This window comes from Cottoperca gobio, chromosome 13 (genome assembly GCF_900634415.1).
Source record: "Cottoperca gobio chromosome 13, fCotGob3.1, whole genome shotgun sequence".
NCBI classification, from domain to species: Eukaryota; Metazoa; Chordata; class Actinopteri; order Perciformes; family Bovichtidae; genus Cottoperca; species Cottoperca gobio.
Window position 1 is genome coordinate 18,474,236 of NC_041367.1, and position 23,473 is coordinate 18,497,708.

A 23,473-nucleotide genomic window follows, 5' to 3' on the forward strand; every position below is an offset into this window, starting at 1 on the left:
GCGGTTCCCCAGATAGTATATTGTAACTGCTTATTTGGTGTAAAAAGTCATTAACCAGTTCAGAAATAACCCCAAACAGTCTCCCTTTGTAGGCAAAATCTTTAGCGTTCACATTTAATCTATTTTAATCGCTCAACTGAGCAGTTTCTTATCAATCTCTTGCACTCATTAGTAAAACGATAACTATGATATTATGACATAAAGTTGTATAAGTAATGATTCCCCTTTAATGGAAATGAGCAAGTCTGATGCCTTCATAATGCTTGCTTGGCAGCGTCTTCAAACATATCTTTGTTATGCAAGTCAGTTAAATCGACTACTTTGTTTTCTCACAGCAAACATAGACAAGATTACAAACCGTATTGACATGATAAAAACGAGAGCACAATGTGCCTCTGTGCTCACTACTGAATCAGATCAAGATAGACCAGCTAGGTGACTGTTTTTAGCAGGGATCCAGAAACCTGCAAAACTGGAAGGACTCTAGAGATGAAAGTATAAATGAGTGGTGTGTGGGACACGCTTGGAGTTATCTTTTGATGAAAGTCACCCGTCTCTTGAAGTCTTAAACCATGGTATTAGGTTTCATTTTATAGATTATTGTGAGATCCAATGTCAAAAGAAGAACATTTTCTCTTCTGTGAAGCTCTGAGTGGAAAGCCTACCAGAGGGGATGAAATCGTTAAGGTATCCACGGGAGCAGGTATCTTAATTCACTATCATCCAAACTCAGGTTGAAGTAAATTGAAATGTCCATCTCTGGATTATGACTCCAGAGAGCATGACCAGCTGTTGCAGTTTGTGAGACCATCTTTTTTTCAAGATTACAGCGAGAGAGAGAGAGAGAGAGAGAGAGAGAGAGAGAAAACATGTGGACAAGGCACAATAAACTCTGTGATTCGAGTAACTTATTTGGAGAGACTTCAAGTGAACTTCAAACATCTCTTTAATGATCTGTAATCCTTTGGCAAATCTTCAATGGGCAGCCGGGCTTTCAAAGTTATTTTTACCAGGATGTGGAAATCCATGATGAAATTAAGTCTGAAGCTGGAAAAAGAATAAATACATTTCACTGTGTGCTTGTCGCTCTGCGTTTTATTCTGCAGGGGGTTTTAAACTAAAGCAAAGGCAATCTTTAGATGCCCTTGGATGTACAAATATGGTCATCCCCTACTGAGAACAACACTTTCCCTTTTTGATATGACGACAAGCAGACGGAAGTCAAAAGAGGAAGAGCCAGGTGAAAGGTTCTTTGCAAGCCAAAGTAGCGCTAGAAAAAGAAAACGTTGGCTCTTAATGGAGCCATTGATCCTGCGCCAATGGAGGACACACCCAGTAGGGGACTGGCTCACAGCGAGCAGACAGGTGTTCGCTCGATATCTGTCCCACTTCTCTGACCTTAAAGCTTTTAATCAGCTCTGCCAGAGAGCTTGTCAATCCTGTCAAACAATGAGCAGCCCACAGTATAGACACAGTAAGGGAGGCCAACTTGAGGGTAAGAGCTCCGAATAATACTCCTGCAGCCCTGAGGAAAAAGCCTGTACATGCAGTGTACAGCTATTTTGTCTGGGCTCCCACTGGACTGGCCCCTGTGTCAGCTACAGTGGTAGTCTAACCTATGTCAGCAGATTTCAAAGGCTATTAATGCCAACGCGTAGGCGTTCACGTGAGTGATTTCATGTGGGATTATTTCTGTGGCTACAAAAAGCTTTTGGTTGACTCCCAAAAAACAGTTTGTTGCTCCATTGGTTGAATGATTGACAGGGATTTCAATACGGCTAAATTGAGTTGTTGAATCTCCCTGTGACTGCCTGCTTCTGATCAATAGTAATACACTATCAGGATTTGTCAGCTATACTTTATTTCTTTGTTTCATCCAAGCCCTACGAGCTAGAGGCCGTTCAGTTCTCACAGGCTCATTTCACTGCATCCTTCTGCATTACCAGTCCGAATTGGCACATTGTGAAGTTTAACTACAGAATATCTTTTCAACACGGAGGGTAATTACGGGGCTGGCTTGATTGCAGTTAATAGCACAAGCTGTCAGCAGAGCAGTCACACAGCAGTCACACAGTTACAATTTGGCCACACTGAAATTGCATTGCGCCGCACAATTATCTCCAGTCACTGGAAGCTCTCTTCACAAACGTTCATCTTATCTGAATGCTTCTTATTATTACGTTCCAAACTTAAATGTTGGGATAAGCACAAAGTGATTGTTGATCCCACTGCTTTAAGTCTGGGCTCAGTTTTATTCAACACTAAACACGTTAAATCCCGCTCCTTAATAATTTTCAATAGCAGAAGCTACACTTAAAAAGGCAAGCTATGAGTTCATTTCATTACTTTTTTTATGCCCCAAGCCCACAGCCCACCCACTGTGGTGTTTTCAGATGAAACCGAGAGAAGTCGTTTTGTACATTTTTGATTCCTATGATTGATTGGCGCTCACATTCTTTCTCTTACCAGTCACATTTTAGAAGTGCCTGTCCTGTTTTTCTAGCCGTGGACATCTTTGATAATCTACCGAATGCTTTTCGTGTCCTGGATCTCTGTGTCAATACACATTGTTAGGCATCCAGCGAGCAGAGGAGACTGTAGTAACTCATACCACCCGACTCAGCTTTCAGGCTGTTCCTTTCTCCTTGCTGTGGCTTTGTGGTTCCTTACTTATGTCTCCATGTCAGTTGCTTTTCTCTTGAAAGGCCAGTTGCAAAATGTGCAGACATTGAAGTGCTGTTATTTCATTGTATTCTTTAAAAGCTTTCCATCAAAAATAATGTTACAATATGAAGAATGAAAGACACAGATGCCCAAAGAACAAAACGTCCAGAAAATTGCTCCCTCTGATGTTCTTGTTAAGTTTTTAAAAGTAGCTCCATTTACCAATATTGTTTATGTTTTTTTTCATGCTGACAAGCAGACATACAAGATAAATTGCCGTGGCGTCAAAATGACATATAGGCAAGATATTTCATAATATCCCACATGCATGTAGAGCCTGATGTACTGGAAGACAGCGTATGGAAACATCCTGAGCTGTGAGAAAGTGCTGTATATGGTGAGGCTCAGGGTCGGGTGGGAAAGACAATACTCCATCACAGCTGGAAAGCACATGCAGCAGAATATGAACATGGTCCTGAGATGTGGTGAGCATTCCAACGGTTATATGTATGTGGAACATGGAGCCTTACTCGCCTTGGAAAGATAGGCTGTGGTCGTGGTTTAGGAAATGGTTCAGTCCTGGTCTCGGAGTTCTGCCGAGAACCGCTGGATTTCATAGAGGTCTATGATCAAAACACACATGAAAAAGGGGAATTTGGCAAAGGCCAGAAACCAACATTTATGCTGAAACACTGCATGTTCCCATGTAGCCATCTCCACCACATGTTGGCATCAATCTTGTCGTTTTGTTTACATGTCATACTTGCTGTTGATGCTTCTTCTGTAACTTCTGTGTCACTTTTTTATAAGAAGTCAGTTTAGAGTCAAGGTCACAGAGACTTCAGGGCAAAATGATCCTGTACAAAAAATCCTGGCCGTGCAGCAAGGAATGCGTGTTAAAAATGCACATGCATTACCAAGGTGAAACATTATTTAAATAACAAGATAAGATAACATGTTCAGGGATAGAATAAGTATAGCATATCTAACTGTATCAGCTTAAGTAAGTGTGCACATTCATTTCTCCAGTGGGGAAAACAGGATACTAATCCGTGCCTAAATGATGTGACTGCAGGGCAAAATTCATAATCGTGTTTATTTGTACTTAATTCCTTCTACGCGTGTACATAGATGACTGGTCTGTTACAGTATTAGGTCGATGCTAATGGTGAGTTGATTTTATTGCTTTTAGTTTGCATGAGATGTCGCTGCTCGTGCCACGAGGGCTGATAATCAGCTAAAGATTTGCTATTGTGACAACACTTGTTTTGAGAAAATGCACCGCATTTGTCAGAGTCCCATGGTGACCATGACTCAGACACATACTAAGTGTGCTTGTTAATTGATAGCAGACTGGGGCTCCAGCCCACTGCCCACTTCAGCTGGAGTGTGAATTCCCTCTCCTATATGTTAATAGTTCCGCTGTATAAATGGCCCGCGCCAGCAATGCTGGAGAAGAATAGCTCGGTGCAACACAACAAGCAGAGCCGTGCGCACATTGCCCCTGCTGTCCTCTTTAAGTCCCAACCACAATTAGAGATGCACTTTGATGACAGCCAGTTCTTCTATCCCCCCCCCATACATCTTTAAAAATGTATGATATGCAGAGCATTCATTTATTTCAAGAAATCTTTGGAGGCCGCTCGCAGACTGAAAATGTCTGAAAAAAACTCAGTGGCAGTAATCAAATATTGATTGTATGTTCTATTTTCTTGGTGTAATAAGTCACTGGTCATGCAACACTGCTCCCCCCCACCCCCTCAGGCTTCCTTCCTCCTGCATGCCTGTAAGATATCAGCTGGCCTTTGTCAAAAAACAAAAAAAAAGGTAGATAAACTCCTCCGGTAAAGGTCGACACAGGTCAGATGCCAAGAACTATATTCTACGCTCTCATTGAGTATTTCTAAAGGTCACGTTGCATGTGGTGTACGGTTTTACACCCATTTTACACATTTTCACTGAGCATGCAGAAGGTCTCGAAATCACTTTATTTTCCTTCCTCAATCGTCCCGTTTCAGCTGAATACTTGTTTGATTTTTGAAATCCTAATGTTTTATAATGTATCCAACACAAGTGCTTGGCATGATCACATGGAAGTATTCAGTGTTTGTACTCTATGCAAGACTTATCTTTACTTGTGGACAATGGAACAGATGGTGTGAGAGAAGGATTTGTCATGCATGGTTGTCCAGGGCCAGACTCTTTCTCAGCACTTTTTGGCAGGACTTTATATGCGTTTCATGCTGTATTTACTAAGTGCTTAACAGAGGTATAGGGTACTGCTGTGATGCTGGCTCAGACTGAGCCACCCCCATCCTATACGTCCCACTCCAAAACCATTCTTATAGATAATCCTGTGTGCTGCATTGTCCAGTGCATATTCAGTAAGGATGTTTGTGCTTCGTAGTTCGATAAGCAACATTAATAGTGACTCATACATACAAAGCGAGGCAACCTGCAGGGATGATGGGCTGCAACAAATTATTATTTTTATCACAATTATTTTGTCATATATATTTTTCCACATACATTCTTTGATCTCGAAAATGTCAGAAAAGAGTGGAAAATTACATTACATGTTCACAGGGCCCAAGGGGACGTCTTCAAACTGCCTGTTGGTTGTTTTATCAACCAACAGTCCAAACCCCAAAGACATCAAATGATATAAAAAGCAATAAATCCTCACACTGGAAAGCCGGGCCAGCAAATCTTTGGCATTTTTACTTCATCAGTAATTCAAAGGATTAATACTTAGATTAATAGATAGACCGTTGATTTCAGCAAATTTATTCAAGTGAAGTACGGCAGCCCAAGGTTTACCTGTGTATCTACACTTTATTGACATGCATTGTGGTTCTTTTTAGGTGAAATGTCAGGTCAGCCACCTTTATGTCAAATGGACATAGATCTAAATAAATTGTCCTTGTACTATTCCATTAAGGACCGTTTCAGTTAGATCCTCTTTAACCTTTCCCGCGAGGTCTGCGTAACCTACGAGTATCACGAGGAGCTTCTCTCGCAGTAGTTTTATTATAGCATTACGTCGACTGTTTAAAAAGACATGTACACATAGCCTCAGTGTCACCCAGTGCTAATACTGATACTTCCATGGGAGGTGTGTTGCCTGCAGCGTCGTCTCTCTTCCACTTTAATATCCTGAGTGCTATAATCTGCTCACCACGTCTGACCCACTGCGTGTCACTCTCACTGCTTACCCTCCCCCGTAACTCCCCAAAATCCTCAACATCAAATTTATGTAACCCCCACCACACCCCTCAACTCATCCGTGCTTCCGAGCCCATACCTGCAGCAGCCAGGGCTCTGCTTGTCTGAGACCATAATGCATCACTTTGCAGCGTGCCTGCCCTGTGGCCCTCTTTTTATTTATTGATCAGCTCGCTCCCGTTAAGATGTCTCAACAGCTGCCCTGGTTTTAAAGCCAAAGAAAACTTTTGCATTATTGAAAAATAACCAGTGCACATCACCGTGCACGCTGAGCCCATTCTGTGGATGAGATGCTTTGTTGACTAATTGTCTGGGCCGTGTAAGTGCTCCCCAGTGTCTTGGCTTGAGATCTGTCTCATAAAGCATGTTATTATCTAGCTGTTATTGCTCTCGCACCACAGCATCTCATTTCTGATCCCTCATTTTGAAAATTGCAGTACCTGGATCCGTGCCCTGTTTTGCCCCCTCAGTTTCACTGTAACGCTTACAGTCATTAATTTACCAGCCATGGGGACTCTCCCCCCTGTTCAGTTGTACCCGGGCCTTTTGTTTACTGGCAGTTGCTTGCTATCTGGTATCAGTGGGTGATGTCATCATGCCATTTGGTCAGGTAACGTCAACGCTGTTTATTTAGTGTCGTAGAACCGAAACCGTGGTGGCCTTGTTTAGTTAAGCTGCAGGGGGAGGGAGGACGGTCAGAGCTCTCTGATGCTGTGTTTACACTCGATACGTGCCATACTTAGTCTCTCTCTCTCTCTCTCTCTCTCTCTCTCTCTCTCTCTCTCTCTCTCTCTCTCTCTCTCTCTCTCTCTCTCTCTCTCTCTCTCTCTCTCTCTCTCTCTCTCTCTCTCTCTCTCTCTCTACCCTAGGGCAAAGCCTAATTTATTTTTTGCCCAGCTTTATTTGTCATTGCCACGGTCAAAAACAACTGAAATCCCAGATTACTTCTATCATATTTCCTATTAGACCAGAATATATAAGGCATTAACTACAGGCAATGTTACCCACACTGTATATATTAAATTCAAAGAGGCTCCCAAAAAAAGGACATATTTTCGGTTCTCTGAAATAGTCTGAACACAAAATGGAGGTGCTTTTTCCAGTGTTTCATTCATGGATGAATCATGATCACGCTGAAATAAGATGAGAATCTCCGTTGCAGGCAAACTGATGCATCCCCTTGACATTTGAAATGCCTTTAGAGCTGCTGGAGGGGCGTGCGTGTGTGGGCTTGTGTTCTGAACCTCGGTGGTGCCTTTATGAAACGATGGATGCAGCTACATTAGGTGAGAATTGGTGCGTACGGTTGACTGGCCGATGCTACGCACCGTCAACCTGAAAGTTGTGGTTTTATATGTGGAAAACACACGACTACTGTGCGGCGACGTTCGCTCATTACGTTTCTCTCTACCCCAAAACAAACAGCCGTTGGGAATAGTTCAAATGAAATGCACAACGCCTTTCATGGAGCAATCCCAGATTGGGAAGTTCCCTAGCACAATAAATATTCCCGATAATCATTAACATTTACAGCTCAGCAGATGTTACATTGTACTCAATGGACGAGTGTGTTGTACAAAATACTATTTTAAATTTGAACCAGATAGTGGAAAATTAGGAACAGGTCTACTAACCATCTGTTCCAGTTACGCTTGCCTCTGTAGTTGAATGTTTGCTTTGGGAGGAAGAGGGTAAAGAGAGCTGGTTTGGCAGGTACACCATTGTTTACCCAAGAGACCTGGCTGATGCACCATCAAATAGTGTCTGAGTGTAGATTAAAACAAATTGTCTGACACATTCTGCTCCATCTCAGAAAGATGAATGGCCATATTCAACAAAAAGCAACATTAAACATAGAATATAGCTGTTAATATGGCTATAAAAGCCGCCATCAGCGTGCGATAGTTCCCAGTTATCCTGGATAGTAATACCGTCGTTTATTGTATAAAGCATTTTGGAAAGCACTTCTGTTGATAACATCAATAAAATGCCACTGGTTAAGCTCCAAAATACTGACAGAGAAAAAAGAGTACTAATGTTCCACCATGGGAATAAACAAGCAACTAATGTGGGTGTTATGTGTGTATGAGACAGAAGATTTGGACTCCCCCCTCTGAACACCCCATGTGTGGTCATGATTATGAATAGAGGAGCACAGAGGCCTGTTCTATTGCCGTGGGAACTGGGACTACATTAAACAGTCATTACCCTGAGTGGCTCAAGCCAATGTAAACAACAATAGTTAAGTAACAATGGATAACCAAAGTATACCAAGCATGACGAGATGATGTGTATTTGGCAAGAGGTTTATACCAAAACACGGCTGATTTATCTGCGGAGCCGCAGTTGATGAGACATAGATTTTACCTATTTGCCCAAATTAAATGTTAGTGCCGATGTTGGACAGAAGCAGGAAATATTCCATGTCCTCTGGAAGACCAAACAGAGCGCTCAGTCTATTGAAAATGGAAACTATTCACTCTTTCCTCCCCTAAAAGCCACTGAGAAGGCATTTAGGTCCAAGAAGGGTGCAGTTTAATGACATCACATTACACATTTTCTGGGTTTTGAAGTTTTCTAACTTCAAACGGGAACATCTCACTGCCATTTGGGACTGACAGTGTGCCAAGTTTCCTGGTGGGGCTTTAAATAGAAGACATTAATGAGTGCCTCTTCTAAAATATGCATCGAGTCCTATTTAATCTTTGCCTTCCTCACATTGCAGCAGCAAGAGGTGAATTATTCTGAACTTTATTTGACTGAGGCACAAATGGATTTCTCTTGGATGAGCTTGGCCCAAGTAATGAACCAATCATTGTCTTTTGAGATATTGTTGGTCGTGGGCCAGTTCAGCTAAGGAAAAAAAGACAATAGTGTTACATATCCATTACGAGATGAGCTGCCAAGTAGCAGTTGTTTTATGGAAAAGAAGAGGGGAGGCACTCTGGTTTTCAATTTAAGGCTTTATGTTGTTGTTATTGTTTTATATGTTGAGCAAGTTCTGGTTTAACATTGTGCTGAATAACATGTGGGATTAAACGGATGGATGAATGTGGTATATTTAGTGTTGAAACTTTAATTAGATTTTTTCTCTCCGCTGCAGATACAAAAAGCAAATATTAAATGTTAATATCATGTTTCTCATTCATTTTTTATTTGTTACAGAAAGGAATCAAGCTTGTTTTTCATGTTTGTGTTTGTATTCCCACATGGGTAACACAATCTCTGATTGATTTATTCCCCCCTTAGCTTTTGTTATCGTCACAGGTCTATATTTTCCTTTTGTACCGTCCACACACCCGCCCATTTGACTGAAGGTTGTTAGTAGGTGCATTGTCCAATATGCCATGTGCAAACATCACAAAGCACATGCTTTTCCTTGCAGCCTCGCAGACCAGATCTTATTACAGTTGAATGTTCTGTGCACAGATCTGTGCCGCGGCCTTGGGAGTCTCTTCCTATCAGTGCAGGGCCAGACGGTACAGCAGCTGTTTTAATAGTGCCCCATATGTCCCCTTTGATCCAAGTCAGCTCACCTGGTGTGAATCAAACCACTCTTTTTTTATATTCTGCCAGTTTGACCATACTATGTTTGTGTGTCCTATTGCCTTTCCTTCCAGAAATAGGGTTCCTCTCTCCTCTGGCAACTCTCAAGGCAGTGTCTAGCCCCAGGTGTATTAAAGCATGACTGTCCCCCCAATCACCCTCTTGTCAGGGTCACAACAAAGCAGCAGCACATGAGACAACACCAGCCAGCCTCAAACCCACAGCACACCTACAAATCTCTCGAAAGCGCCGCCTTCCTTTTTGGCTCCCTCTCACCTGTTCTGCATCTGCACTTCTTTGCCTATCTTTTTTCCCCCCCTTTCTGCACCGCTGGCTCTTATAACCGCTCACAAATTCTACCTTCTTGCATGTTTGTGGCTCTGCTCTTCTATGGCTTTTCCGCTCTGTGGCGTAGTCTGTAATTACAGCTCTATACTGTGAGCTCAGCCAAGGACTCGGTCCTTGAGTGAAAGGGGTCCCTGTGGGCGCCCACGGTCCTTCACGGAGGGGATTTAGGCTCTGTGGCTGTGTAATTATGCCTATTCCTCTGGTTTCCATTTGCGTGAGCTGCTGTTTATTTAGTTCAATCTGAGTGGGGAGCATCTGACTCAAAGGAGGAAGGGCAGAGGGAGGGAGGGGCTGCAGCTTTTAACAAAGCCAGCCCCTGCCACGATTGTTTTAGCATTCAAGTGGGTGAGGTCTGGCCAGGTACATATTTATGACTTTTTACAGCCTTCCTGCAAACATGCCCCCCCCCCAACTTGAGATTAAACTTTAACTAGTGTCGTCGCACAGTAAATTGTGTTTACTATTTCAAAAAAGATCACACTATAGCTGCCACAACTGGTAATCTAAGCTGTGATAAAATGGAGTAAAGCATTGCCCCGCGGCGCACGAGGACACAGGTGTTCCTCAAGGTACAGATGACAAGGTTGCCAGTCCTCCCTGTCAAACTGTATTAGTAAATCAATCTGTCATTGACAAATCCCCCCAAGTTTAAATCTCTAGAGAGAGGGTCTTGCTGATGTGGCCAGAAGGAAATGAAAGATGATGTGCACTCAGTAACTTCAAAAGGTTGTCACTTTTGTTTTTTTATATGATTTGATGTAGGTAGTGGAGGCTGTACTTGAGGATATAACTGTGGATAGAAATTGCCTTTCACTTGTAATGCGCTGCATTCCAGCATAAACCGTTCAATCTGAGAGTTGTGCGGCCGCTATGAGAGATGGAAAGAAATGCATTGTTCAACTTAATGGTCCTCTAGCCAGAGTCTGCACCAACTATCTCCTCTCTTCGTGCATGTATTGTGCCCTGGTGTACTTTGGCTGACTACCTACAATTTTCAAAAGAAAGATATTGAAGACAATCGCTGCTGCTGCTGCTTAGACAGTTTGACAGCTTGCACGCACAACTCCCCCATCTCTCTGCTTCAGATGCATGTATAGTTGAAGATACACTATATCAGATATTGCATTCAGTGGGTGTATACATAAATGGGTCTCTCTTATGTATTCTTACACTTTTTAAAGCCCCCTGTGGAAAGTTTATCTCTGAACACAGCGATTATCCATCATTGTGATGCCGTTACTCATTGTTAAAGAGCCGCTCTGTTTGCGCAGCATGTGTGTAGGCCCCAGTCCTCCACTTGAGGCCACAACATATTTTTCTCCCTGACTTTATTCACTGGTGGCTTTATGAGTCCAGTGTGATTAACGGAGCTATTTCACTCTTTTTCTTCCTGTGGGTCCACGTCTATCCATAGGAGATAATTATAGCTGTGGCTGGTTGTAAATACAAGGCGAGCCAGGAGTTGTCCTACCAGGAAATAGGACATCATCAGACTTCACCTGGAAAGGAACATAAATTAGAGGCTGAGATAACAAAGACGTGTGGAAGAGAACAGGATGCTGCAGCAGTTCAATGACACATCTGTTTGGTCATTTCAGAGCCCCCAGACCAGGTGTGAATGAAAGTTGCAGTTGTCGGAACAATTGATTGAAGTAACAAAGAAGGGCGAGAGCCGGAAGAAGAGCTGCAACAATTATCTTCAATATTGATTTACCTGCTGCTCTATTTCTTCTGATTAATCAATAATTATTTTGTCATTAAAATAAACCGAAACCTAAAGATATTCAGTTTACAATGATACAAAACAGCAAATCCTCCCTTTTGACAGGCTGGAATTGCAATTGTGTGGAATTGTGTCTTAATACACGACCAAGTGATCATGAAAATTATTTTCAGTTCATTTTCTGTTAATCAGTTAATTGTGAGATAAAAGCAGGCAGGCTGAAAGGGACAGCTTATGACAGTATGCAGACATACGATGCATCAAGTAAAAAGCCAAGGGGCATGAGAAACAGAGGTTCACACTTGAGTTTAGTAAAAGGTCAACATATGCATGAAAGATTAAACCCCAGGCGAGTTTACAGAAGGTCTATCCTTTCTAATTGACCCTTTTTTTTCTTTTCTTTTTGCTACCAAGCTCCCCACAGGCTTCAGGAGAGGAGAATCATTTCTGTGTTTTTATATAGTTAAAGTGTGTGCTCTCATTGTTTTGGGTGCTTACGCCACATTGTTTCTTTTAATAGTAGCTTCAGGCATTCATTGAAGTATTTGTGTGTAAAAAGTAATTAAAATGACAATGGGCTAGCCAGTTTGTTGCTGGGTAGGTAGAGGGGCAGCGCGGCAGATGATGACTGCCCTCGCGCTTATTCATTCGTGCTGCATTGGTTCTCGCTCGGTCCTTCCATCTCATCAGAAACAGTACCCCCGTGTATAAAGACAAGGTTGTATAGATGTTCCCATTATGTTAATAACTCCTCCAGCTTTTACACACAACCACCTCCATGTTCCAACTCTATACCCTGATGTTAAGGGAGCAGACGTTGCTTCTGTAGCATATAGGAGATTGTGTGGCTGAATCCATGAGTTTGACTGTGAGTGCTGTGCGTGCATGTACTACCTAGGAGGCTGAATTGACTCTTTGGCTTTCTGTGCATGTACTTGCTATTGACTGTGCTTGGTCTTGGACACTTGTTAATCGTAATTGAATGTTTCGTTTTTTTTCTTTCTGTCTGTTACTTCTAGCTGGCAACGGGCAGATGGTGCAGATGGACTCCAGTAAGTCTGGCTTTGTGGGATCACAAGTGGAACTGCGCTGCATTTTCATCAACAGTAACCCGCCTGTCAAGATCTCTCAAGTCACCTGGCAGAAGCTCCTCAACGGCACCAAACAGAACGTGGCCATAGCCAACCCAGCCCTCGGCGTGTCCGTTCTGCCACCCTTTAAGGAGCGGGTCAGCTTCAAGCAGGCGGCGGTTCGCCATCGCACGCCCTCGCTGGAGGACACCACCATCGTGTTCTCCAGCCTGCAGCTCTCTGATGAAGCTGCCTACATCTGCGAGTATACCACGTTTCCTGCGGGAAACCGGGAGAACATGGTCAACCTCACTGTATTTGGTAAGAACTTGTATAGAAATAGTTAAAAGTAAAGATTTTGGAGATTATCAGAAATCCAGGAAATTTTGGCAAGATATTGTATTTTAGTGGAAACAAATTCTGCCTTTAAATGGGTTTGTGTTTACCCTGTTCATGAGAAGAGTCTATATAAACTCGCCCCCAATGTGGTATTCATAAGTTCACGAGTTGTTAAGAGTTTGCCGATATCAGGAATGGCAGTGGTCGTACATTTATCTTTATAAAATAAGTTAATATGTTGACATTTTTGTCATTTTCAGTTGTTCTTCTTAATTCTACAATATATCTGAAGAAAATGTTGACATTCCCAACAGCTCAACTTTCTCTAAAGTGTAACGTTAATATTGCCATTGACTAGCAGCAGTGTTCCCATGATTTAACCACTTGAACACAACCATATAGTGTACAGAACTTCCCATTTTGTAACTACAAGCTCCATTTGAAAGCAGCAGAAGTCCCCAGTACAGATTTAAAACTTAGTTGTTTTTGGCAGTCATGCAATTTGTTTTCTTTTTTATCTAGATCTGATTTGTTTCCATTGATACAAAAGCACCAACAACATCACCCAACTGTCTCTTTTCAGCTTTGTGACAATGATTTGTTTTTATCAATATGTTTCAAGACAAAAAACAGGTGTTGCGTCTTAGCAACAGGTAAAGAGTTATGCCCTCGATAATGTTAGTGCTGTTCTGAAGAGAAGTCAGAGAGTTGCACAACATGTCACCTAAATTTGGGTTATCTTCGACGAAAGAACATCACATTCTGAATCAGATAACGCGGGGTCAAACTTCTTTCTCTTTAGTCAAAGCCTAAACGAAAACACTTTTACAGCTCTGCTCCTCGATGTTACATTGCCACAGGTGTTGTTGTAAAGCAGGTTGAGTTTTTTTTGAACACCTAAAAACCAGATGCTGCTGTAGAGCTGCTGCTATAATGACGTTGTTTACAGTTAAAACCATCGGCAACCATCACATCATAGCTGAGTGTCATTCCATTTAGGACCTTGTTGTGTATACATGTTAATTGTTGAGGAGTGACGTGTCGTTTAACTCCCGTCCCATTGGTCCATGTGGCTTTTACAAAATAGGAAACCGCTGCAGAGAGCAGTCAATAAAAATGGAAGGTGAGACGTAAATCAATAAGGCCTCTTCAGGGTGTATAATTTGCCTTGAATAATCTCATTTTGTGGGAAACAAAGGAGCGCCTGAGACATACTTTACTTTGGCAAGATGCAGCTTTGAAAAGGTTGTATGCTGACTCTGATTAGGGATCTAATTAGAAATTAAGTGTTGGTGTGTTTTCCATTAAGTCCCAGTAAAAGAAAAAGCACTTGGCTTAAGTAGTCCCTATTGCCAGAGCTTCTTGTCAGTTCTGAGTCCCCATTTTGTGTAACTGAGCCTCCCAGGTCTTTTTAGGCTTCTGCGGCTCAGTGAACGTTAGGAACCTGTGTGCAGATAACCAACCGGTAGCGTTCAAAGAGTCCTCTTCATGGCTTATCTCTTTCAGTTGTGCTCAAACTCAAGCCTGCCTTTTGATGTACTAAAGAGTAGATTGCTAATTGGCAACTCGCAAAGGATTCAAATTGGATGATTGTGCATTTGGGTAAGCAAGTGGATTCGACAGCTGCAAGAGCTTTGACAACTGCTTTTGCTTTGAGGAAGGAAAGAAGCAAAACTTTTCTGGATTTGAGTTGCAGCACTGTTTTCATCTCACATCCCTTTAGTTGAATTTACTTTGACTTCGAAAAGCTCATTGTAGACAAAACTAGATACTATAATGAGATGGAAACTGAACAAAAAAAAGACAAGATCTCTATTTAATGAGCTTTGACTACATGTAAGTAATCTGATTGCTTTATCCTCTCTTCTCCACAGCTCGGCCTATGACACGTATGACCCTGACGACGCCCACGATTGTGGCCAGGTCCTCAAAACGCAAGATGACTGTTGCCACTTGTGTGTCAGCCAATGGGAAGCCCCCAAGTGTGATCAAATGGGACACCAGGTTGAAGGGCGAAGCCACTTTCCAGGAGACTCGCAACCAAAACGGGACGGTGACGGTACGAAGCAACTACGTGGTGGTGCCGAGCCGCGAGACCCACAAACAGAAGCTGACGTGTATCGTGACATACCGGAACGAAAGGATCACAGACAGCGTGGTGCTCAACGTGCAGTGTAAGAATCTGTCCATCTTAAAGCTGCCGTATTAAGGCTATTTTACAGATTTGTTTTTTTCTTTAAATAAGCAGGTTGGGTTGAACTTATTTTCACCTGTATTTCATGTTCTCATGCATCATGTTTTGGTTTCCTGCTGCAAGAGTGAACTGATCACCATAGTTTACAGTAAACAAGGCCCTCAGCTCGGAAACTTTTCCAGTTAGACAAAGTCAAGAAAACAAACAAGCAAATGAGCTGCTGAGTATGCACCAGACTCCCAACAGGAAAATGTTATAATACAAATATATTTATTTTCACAAAAAAAAAAATCTTCCCAATTTTTAAAAATTATTTACTAAATTCACATCTTAAAAAGAAAAAATATATCTCCAGGAAAAAACAACACTAAAAAATACAGCCTCATAAATCAATTTTGTGCAAAAGGTATGTAGGAGGAGTTCACTGTTTTACTGTTTAATTTAATTGTCCTATACACTTGGTTAGATTATGCTATTATACTTTACTTATTAACAGTATTTACCCCTAACTATAGTTATGTAAAAAAGTAGTAAAGCTAAAAAAAATGTTGAGAAATTGTTTAAAGTTTTTTTTGGCAATAGTTAAGTTGCTACAACAGAGTTTTTAGATGATGTTGTGAAGTGATGAACTGACTTTGGTGTGACTTCCTTACAGACGAACCTGAAGTGAAGATCGAGGGCTTTGATGGAAACTGGTACCTGAACCGTCAGAATGTTCAGCTGACCTGCAGGGCTGACGCTAACCCCCCTGTCACCATCTACCAGTGGAAACTGTGAGTCTGACTAAACCCACACAAAACCCCTTAAGGCTCAGAAGACAAGACAGCATTGCTACGTGTTGTTTCTCTCACTTTGAAAAAAAAAGTGTGTATGTGGGGAGCTTATAAAAAGCACAAGACGGCCTAGTCGAATGGAGTCTGATCGTTTCCAAAAAGTGTTTTGTATGTGTGTGTGTGTGAAAAGAAAGAAATTTGCAAAGATGAAAACACAGCGACTCCCTCATCCTGAAAGGTCTCTCTGTTTATTTGTTTGTTTATAAAATGTGTAATGAAGATAAAACTTAGACCCAAAGCAGAGCACAATGGTCCTATTACGGCTGCAACACACACACACACACACACACACCCCTATCTGCCTGATGGTCACAGACACTATGAGATAAATGTAAACAGTGCATGCTTTGCTTTTCTTTTGGGGTTTTGCTTTGTAGTCTGAGGACCAGCATGCAGGTGGAGGCGTAAGAAAGCGTCATTGTTAGCGATGTTGTGTTCTCATGAGGGCACAGAAGGCAGCGGTTTGTCCCTGACACACAGAGGAGAGGGCTGAAACTGAAAGCTGGAGTACGAGCCGTGGATTAAGGCCGGCATACCGCAGGCCTGACATCAGTGTTTTTGCCTCTGAGACTATCACTGCAAATACATGAGCAAGAAGAGATACAAACATGTTTTCAAGGCCTCTGGGAACCTCCAAAGAACCCCGGGTTTGATCTGCTTTGAGTAATTGCATGAAAGTCGGTGACGCAGAAATGATGCAGTTTACATATGAGCATTGACACATGGAAGAAATACAACTAAAATGCAGAATTGTTTGCCGTAACTTACACTGATCAAACTCTGTTACTGTGTTTTGATGTCAGATGAAAAATAAATTATAGAAAGGTAGATGCAGCTCTTTGAATACAAAACAACTTTTGTGAGCCTATCAAGGTTTTAAATGAAAGTATTATACGGTAAAATTGAGGGATAAATGTAGCAATTTGTCGTGTAATTGCTTGGTGAAGGCTTGGTTGAGGAATATGTCACTATACTTGAGTGGATGTGGATTAATAGACCATTGTGCCCTCATTGTATCTACTCTACGGGCCACTGTTGGATTTTAATGAGGCATGGGAAGTTTTCCCCCTCTTTTTCCTTATGCATAGATTTAGCTCTGAGGGCACACACTGATATACACACAGCAGCAACAGAAGACGACAAGATAGAGAAGATTTGACCTGCTTGGGTTTTTAATTTTTTTTTTTATCAGAGGCAAAGAAAGATTTAAGGAGATAAGGGAAGCGAGGGAGAGAAGAGGCGAAGGCTGAAGAGATGTGATCTAGAAAGACGAGGGCACTGTGCTGACAGATAGGAGGGGACGGCCATTGCTGCACTGAAAATGAGATGCCAAATCTGTTGTGAAGGTTCCCCTGGGCTCCTGTGTGGAGGTCAGCACAAGGCTGTGACGGAAGGATCCGGAACAGGCCGGCAGGATTGCGTCACACTACACCACAAAAACACACACACAATAGGTGTAGCCAAATGCAATACATATTAATGTCTCTGAGGAGGTCCACATTATTTTCATAGACAATGAATTGTGTATAGTATAGTGAGTAGTCGGTGAGATCAGAGGTTTTTATTTTATTTATTTGGCTTATTGTAGCAGCTATTTGTATTCCGTTTTCACACTTTCTTTGTCTCCCTGCATTGTGTGGAGAAGATAAAGAATTGGAGCATCTTTGATTAGTTTTTTTGTTAGAGCACAATGCCAGAGCTATTTCTCAAAATGGGTTAATTGGGAGCTGCACGAACTTAATGGAGACTCGACAAAACCTATTTGAACTTTATTGTTTGTTTTTTTTAAATGTTTGCTCGTAGGGCATTCTTCACTCGCCACGCTCATTTGTTGAGTCTGTTTCAAGTGCATACTCTAGTTTCCAGTGAGCACAGGAATACTAAGTGGGGGAAGGGAGGAGTGAAGAGTTGTTCATGATCACAAAAAACTCTATTACTCGTGTGCTAAGATTTCACACTTAATAGTTTCCCTCTTTTTTTCCTCTCCCTAAAAAGCAATATTCTGCCACACACACACATATGGGATTCTATAAATAAGGAAGCAGCATTATTGTTATCACATTGTGATTACTTCCAACTCCTCTCTAATTAGTTGGCTTACTTATCTCTGTTGTAAAAAAAATTTGATTCTATTATTCATGTCAATTAAAGGCCACCGTAAGGGAGTAAAGTACTATTCACCAATAGCTGTGGATAAAACCCACAGATGACTGAATCTTCCTTTTAAGGCAGGTTTAATGCCCCTTTTATTTAACAATTAGTAAATATTGCTAATGTTGCCTGCGGCTCATCAAAGACAGTGAAACCTCACATTAAACTTGAATGTAAGAACACTTTCAGGTCAATTACACATATGGATGTTTGATTAAAGACATTGTCCTTTAGTGCTTCTTATTTGTTAGTTTGAATTCCGTAAAGTCTAAATTTCTTCTTCTAATGAAGATTTTAAACTCCTCTAATCCGTCGCATGTCCAATGTGAAATGTCTTAATTTTAGACCTGATTTATGAATAACAATAGCATTTTAAAATGTTGGCCTTTGAGCACGAACAGACTGTTTTTTCTGTATTGAAGTTTAAAGCCGCCTCCACACCATCGTGCAGTTTGTAGTGGGATGGATAGAGTGTCCTTGAGTCCCCTCAGCCCACCCTCCTCCACGCACCCACATGTGTACAAACACATACTGTACATGCATGCACACGAGCAAGCCGGCCAGTCATCAAAGAATCTGCATCACTCTCGAGCTGTTTGTTAGCCTTTCATTTTCACTGCCCCATGGGCTCCGCAAACACACACACACGCACATTCAGATGTCTCGTACAAATGCTCTGCTCGCTGCACAATCTGCGGTGAATAGCATCTTGCCAGCCTTCCTTTCTGCAGCAAATCAATTGAGCTTTGCAGGACTCAGCATTTGATAGAGGTTCACAAGGTAACTGATTATTGAATCGTGACGTACTGTATTGAGGGTTGTTTGCAGCTCCGTTGCGAAATGTCGCCAGGCTGGCCAATGAAAAACTACTCGACCGCAGCTCTTTCTATTACCCTTTTTGTTCCAGACTGTGGACACTTTATTGCTGAGAAAAAAAAAAGGTAACACTTGGAAGGTCATATCTATAATAGATTATAATCACATTCTTAGAACATTTGAATGCATTTATAAGGTTTTACAAATCTCTTTATACATTTGTCATTAGGCATGACAATTTATGACAAGGTTTATAAAGTATTATAAGTGGTGACATAATATATTATAGGTTTACTAATCATAAGGCTTTACCCACTGTTGACACTTTGGCATTGAGGTATAACGCATTATGAATGCTGAACATATACATTATATCCACCATTTACAATACTTTATAAACCTTGTTATAAGTTGTCATGCCTGATAAAAATATAGAAATGTTTATAGTTTTCTAAAGCTCTATAAATGCATTTTCATGTCTTACGAATGTGCTTATAATGCATTATAGACATGACCTTCATTTAACGTGTTACCGTGTTTTTATACAGACTCGCCCTAAAAGTCTGCTCCGTAATATATGCGTTTAAATACATATGGATCAGCTGTTTCCAATCGACATATTACATATTAATTACAAATAGCTTGTCACTGTGTCTTTCCCCCTGTCACTGAAGAGCCTTGTTGAAAGTCTGTTTAGTGCAGCTCAAGTGCTTGATGTTCCACACATTGTTGTTGGAGGCCGTATTTTATTGCTTCTCATTTACCGTAATTTCCGGACTATAAGCCGCGACTTTTTCCCCATTTTGCGACCCTGCGGCTTATATAACAGTGCGGCTTATCTATGGATTTTTACAGCTAACGGCCACTAGGGGAATTCCTAAATCTATGGATTTTACAGGTTACAGTCCACCGGATGCAGGGAAAGAGCGCGCAAAAGTAGCGAGTGGTACGAGAGACAGACGGACATTACGAGAGCGAGGCAGTGTGTGAGACACCCTCATTATGGAAATATATATATTTATTTCGAGGAGTCTTATTTTGTTAAATATGCTTTTATGTTGATACTCCTGAAACCGGATACTCCTGAAACCGGCACTTTCTGGGGGTTCGCGCCACTTTTTCGGGAGACGGAAAGAAGGATACGCTGAAGAGAGGGGTGCATGTCCAAAAACCCCGACTGTGGAGTTACCGTATGATGATGACTTCCATGTGTTTCTTCTGTTTCAACGGTAATTTATGGACAAATTAAGGAAAACACCAACGGTCAGAGACAATAAATGCTGATTGAACAGGCAGAAGTTCTCCATCGTTATTTCCTGGTTCTACACAACACAACGCAGAGTCGATCGTGGTGTCAGCTACAGACCGGCTACATACACATCAGTCAATTTAGCGTCTGCGGCTTATAGCCCAGTGCGGTTTATATATGTACAAATTAGTCAATTTAGCGTCTGCGGCTTATAGTCAGGTGCGGTTTATAGTCCGAAAATTACGGTAGTTTTTTCTCTGGCTGTCATAAATGGAGAATTACTTTGTTTTTAATGTTCTTGCACACCAGCAGATCTCAAAGTAAGAGCAAGGCCAGGAGTGAAGGGAGGGAGGTCTTTGCTGCATCCTTTAAAAGAAAAAACAAAGTCACCCACACCCAGCAGCTCACCACACTCAGACCACAGAGTTATTTGATATTTTCACAGTTTGTAGCTCTACTTAAGCTGGATCCATTCAGAGCAGCTGATGAAGCTCATCGAGGGGAAGGCAACAGGAAATGGCTAATTGTCACAAAATGTGATACCTTTTTTCCAAGCCTCCGGGCTACACAAAAGGGGTCCAGATAATAGAATGGAGGGTTAGTGTGCTCATGATCCCTGACCTCAAAGTGTGCTGACCTGATCAAAAGACATGAGCAAGTCTGAACGCGGTAAAAGATAGCGAACCATGAAGACAAACACCTCAGGCAGGAGAGACGGTCTCCAGTTCTCATTGACAGCCCAGCATTTGGTAGATTCTACATTTATCGCTTGATCAGCTGCCTCTCTTGACAGCCCCCCTGAGTTTTGTGTCCAGCCATGTGAGCTGTGCCGTAGTAAAGCAAAGAAGAACTGTTCCACCCCCACCCCCCACCATCCTCCTACCACTGTCTGTTTTGTATTCCACATGCCAACAAATCCTGTGTCCTCAGGCATCAGCTATGTCTTGCCTGTTTGGACCTGCTGGGAATCCCTGTCCTCATAATTTTGTTTGGACTTGATGGATGATGGCTGAAATATAGCACTGTCAAATATTTCTGGTATTTATCTTACCCTTGCACACACATCCAGGTTTGTTTGGCACTAGAGACTGTATTTTTCATGCGCATTGAATTGCTTTGCTGCTCCCGGGAGAGGGTGGACTGTGGTCTGGTGTAATTCTTCCTTTTTATGGTGTCTGTATTATTGCCTCTCCCTCTCTCTCTCACCACAGCTTGAACGGCTCCCTGCCCAGTAATGTGGAGATCAAGAACAACACCCTGTTCTTCAAGGGACCAGTTTCCTACGACCTGGCCGGCACCTACATCTGCGACGCGACCAATGGCATCGGGACTCGCACTGGCATCGTGGACGTCAACATCACAGGTAGGTTGATAAAGGCGGTCGCTTTCGTTTTCTCTGTCCCTTCAGTAACTCTGGCATGGCTTACATCAATACAGTACCCTGCTAAAGGAAACCATCAGACCCCTGTCTGCACAAATGAGCACAAATATCTATACGTATACGCACAGACCAGCTGATTGTAGCAGATTGCCTGTGTTTTCTTGATGCTTCTCCCACCTGGCCTGGCTGTGCGGCAACCCTGCTGCACTGCAAGGCAGGTTAGATGAGTTGAAAAAAAAGCCTCTGTGTTTGTGTATCAAAACTGCACACACAAACTGTGAGAACAGCCGCCCCCCTTCCACCCTGCCCTGTTACGCACCCAGGCACATGTGTGGGAGCGATATAAAGCAGGTCTATTATCAGCGCCTAAAATAACATCATGGAAAATGGGGGTTTGAGGTGAAGGTACTGTATTGATCATAGTTTGCTCGCATCACGCTCCCATTTCTCCGAACAGCCCATGCCTCTTTTGTAGTCGAGCTCTACGTTCGTTCTTTTGTCTCTTCTGTCTTCCGGGGAAAATAAAATGCTGAACAAAACTGATTCAGTTCCCTTGCCTTCCACATAATCGTTGGCACACACGCACGGTGGTTCCTCTGGATTATTATCCATAGGAGAAGATATTTTGCACTCAAAGCCTTTGCTCCACCAGATCTGACTTTTGCTATATGTACTTCTAATGTGGGAAGCTTCTTCTATTGGTCCCAGCTGTGTGTGTGGTATTGGGAGACTGTGACAGTTTTGCAGCTCTGGTCGGACTGGAAGGACATTTTTCCCTTCACTCTTTGTTCTGCTTGGTTTCTGGGAAGCGGGGGTGTTCTAACTTGCATTGCTTTGCATGTTGACTCATGTTGTGTCTCTGGGAACGCTGTGCTTGGTGTGAAGTGAACAGCTGTGCCTTACAGTATCATTGCAAACTTTTTTCCCCCCCTGTTTCCTCTCTTTGAGTGTGTTATTCTGTACTGGTTAAGGGTAAGGCTAGAAGGACAAAGCAGCTTTGTAGGATATGATGTCATTACTTGAGATGTGAGAAGTTGCCCATCTAAACTAGGCGGGTTAGCAGTGCAATAATACAAATCTCAAAGGAGCTTGAATAGCCCTTACTTATCAAGCAGGAAAGTGAGGAAGTAATCTACCGTCAGTAAATCACCCTGCACCAGCTTGTATTGAGTAATTGTGTTCCGAAGACATTGTACTGTTTGATACTATATCCCTTTGGAAAGGCAAAACAAAGGCACCAAAGTCATTTTCTATTTCAGCTTTTTCATTGATTGCTTAAATTAACAAACCACATTGCTGTTGTCCCTGTGGTCTTTTTGTTTATTCTCATCATCTGTGTGTATAATTGTATTAAGTGAGCGAGGTGTGTGGGTACATCGTTTAAGCACATTCAGTTTCGATTTGTCTACATACAAATTTTATATTTATATTATATTTACATATCTACATATACAGTATATATACAGTATATATGTCTGGATAGATGGATGGATGGATAGATAGATAGATAGATAGATAGATAGATAGATAGATAGATAGATAGATAGATAGATAGATAGATAGATAGATAGATAGATAGATAGATAGATAGATAGATAGATGTGTATGTTAAGCCACGTAAAGGTTTGCAGCAGGTTAAAGAAAATGTAATGATTGAATTTGAAGCTGTGAAAACACTCTTTGCTTTCAGTGAGACCTAGCTGTTACTCCCTACCAGTCTACATGTTTACAGTAATTAATCCACTTAGTTATTACATGTCTTTTAGAGAGCTAGAATTATGTTAAACAGAAGTGTTCTTCTTGACATCTTGATTGTCACGTTTCTCCTCGCTGAAAGAACTCATCCATGATATCTGGAGATACACTAAGTACCGTCTTGCCGACTAGGGCTGCACAATTATGGCCCGCAATGAAAATCACGATTATTTTTGATG

General features: G+C 41.9%; 1 protein-coding gene across 3 annotated transcripts in view; it reads left to right on the plus strand.

The window, feature by feature from the left end:
• nectin1b (nectin cell adhesion molecule 1b) overlaps nt 1–23,473 on the plus strand; it is a 142,586-nt gene that overhangs the window by 35,341 nt on the left and 83,772 nt on the right. For all 3 annotated transcript variants that reach the window (XM_029445967.1, XM_029445969.1, XM_029445968.1), the window contains exons 2-5: nt 12,526–12,897; nt 14,790–15,089; nt 15,765–15,882; nt 21,370–21,521. In XM_029445967.1, coding sequence (XP_029301827.1) covers nt 12,526–12,897; nt 14,790–15,089; nt 15,765–15,882; nt 21,370–21,521 — 942 coding nt within the window. The remainder of the gene's footprint in view (nt 1–12,525; nt 12,898–14,789; nt 15,090–15,764; nt 15,883–21,369; nt 21,522–23,473) is intronic.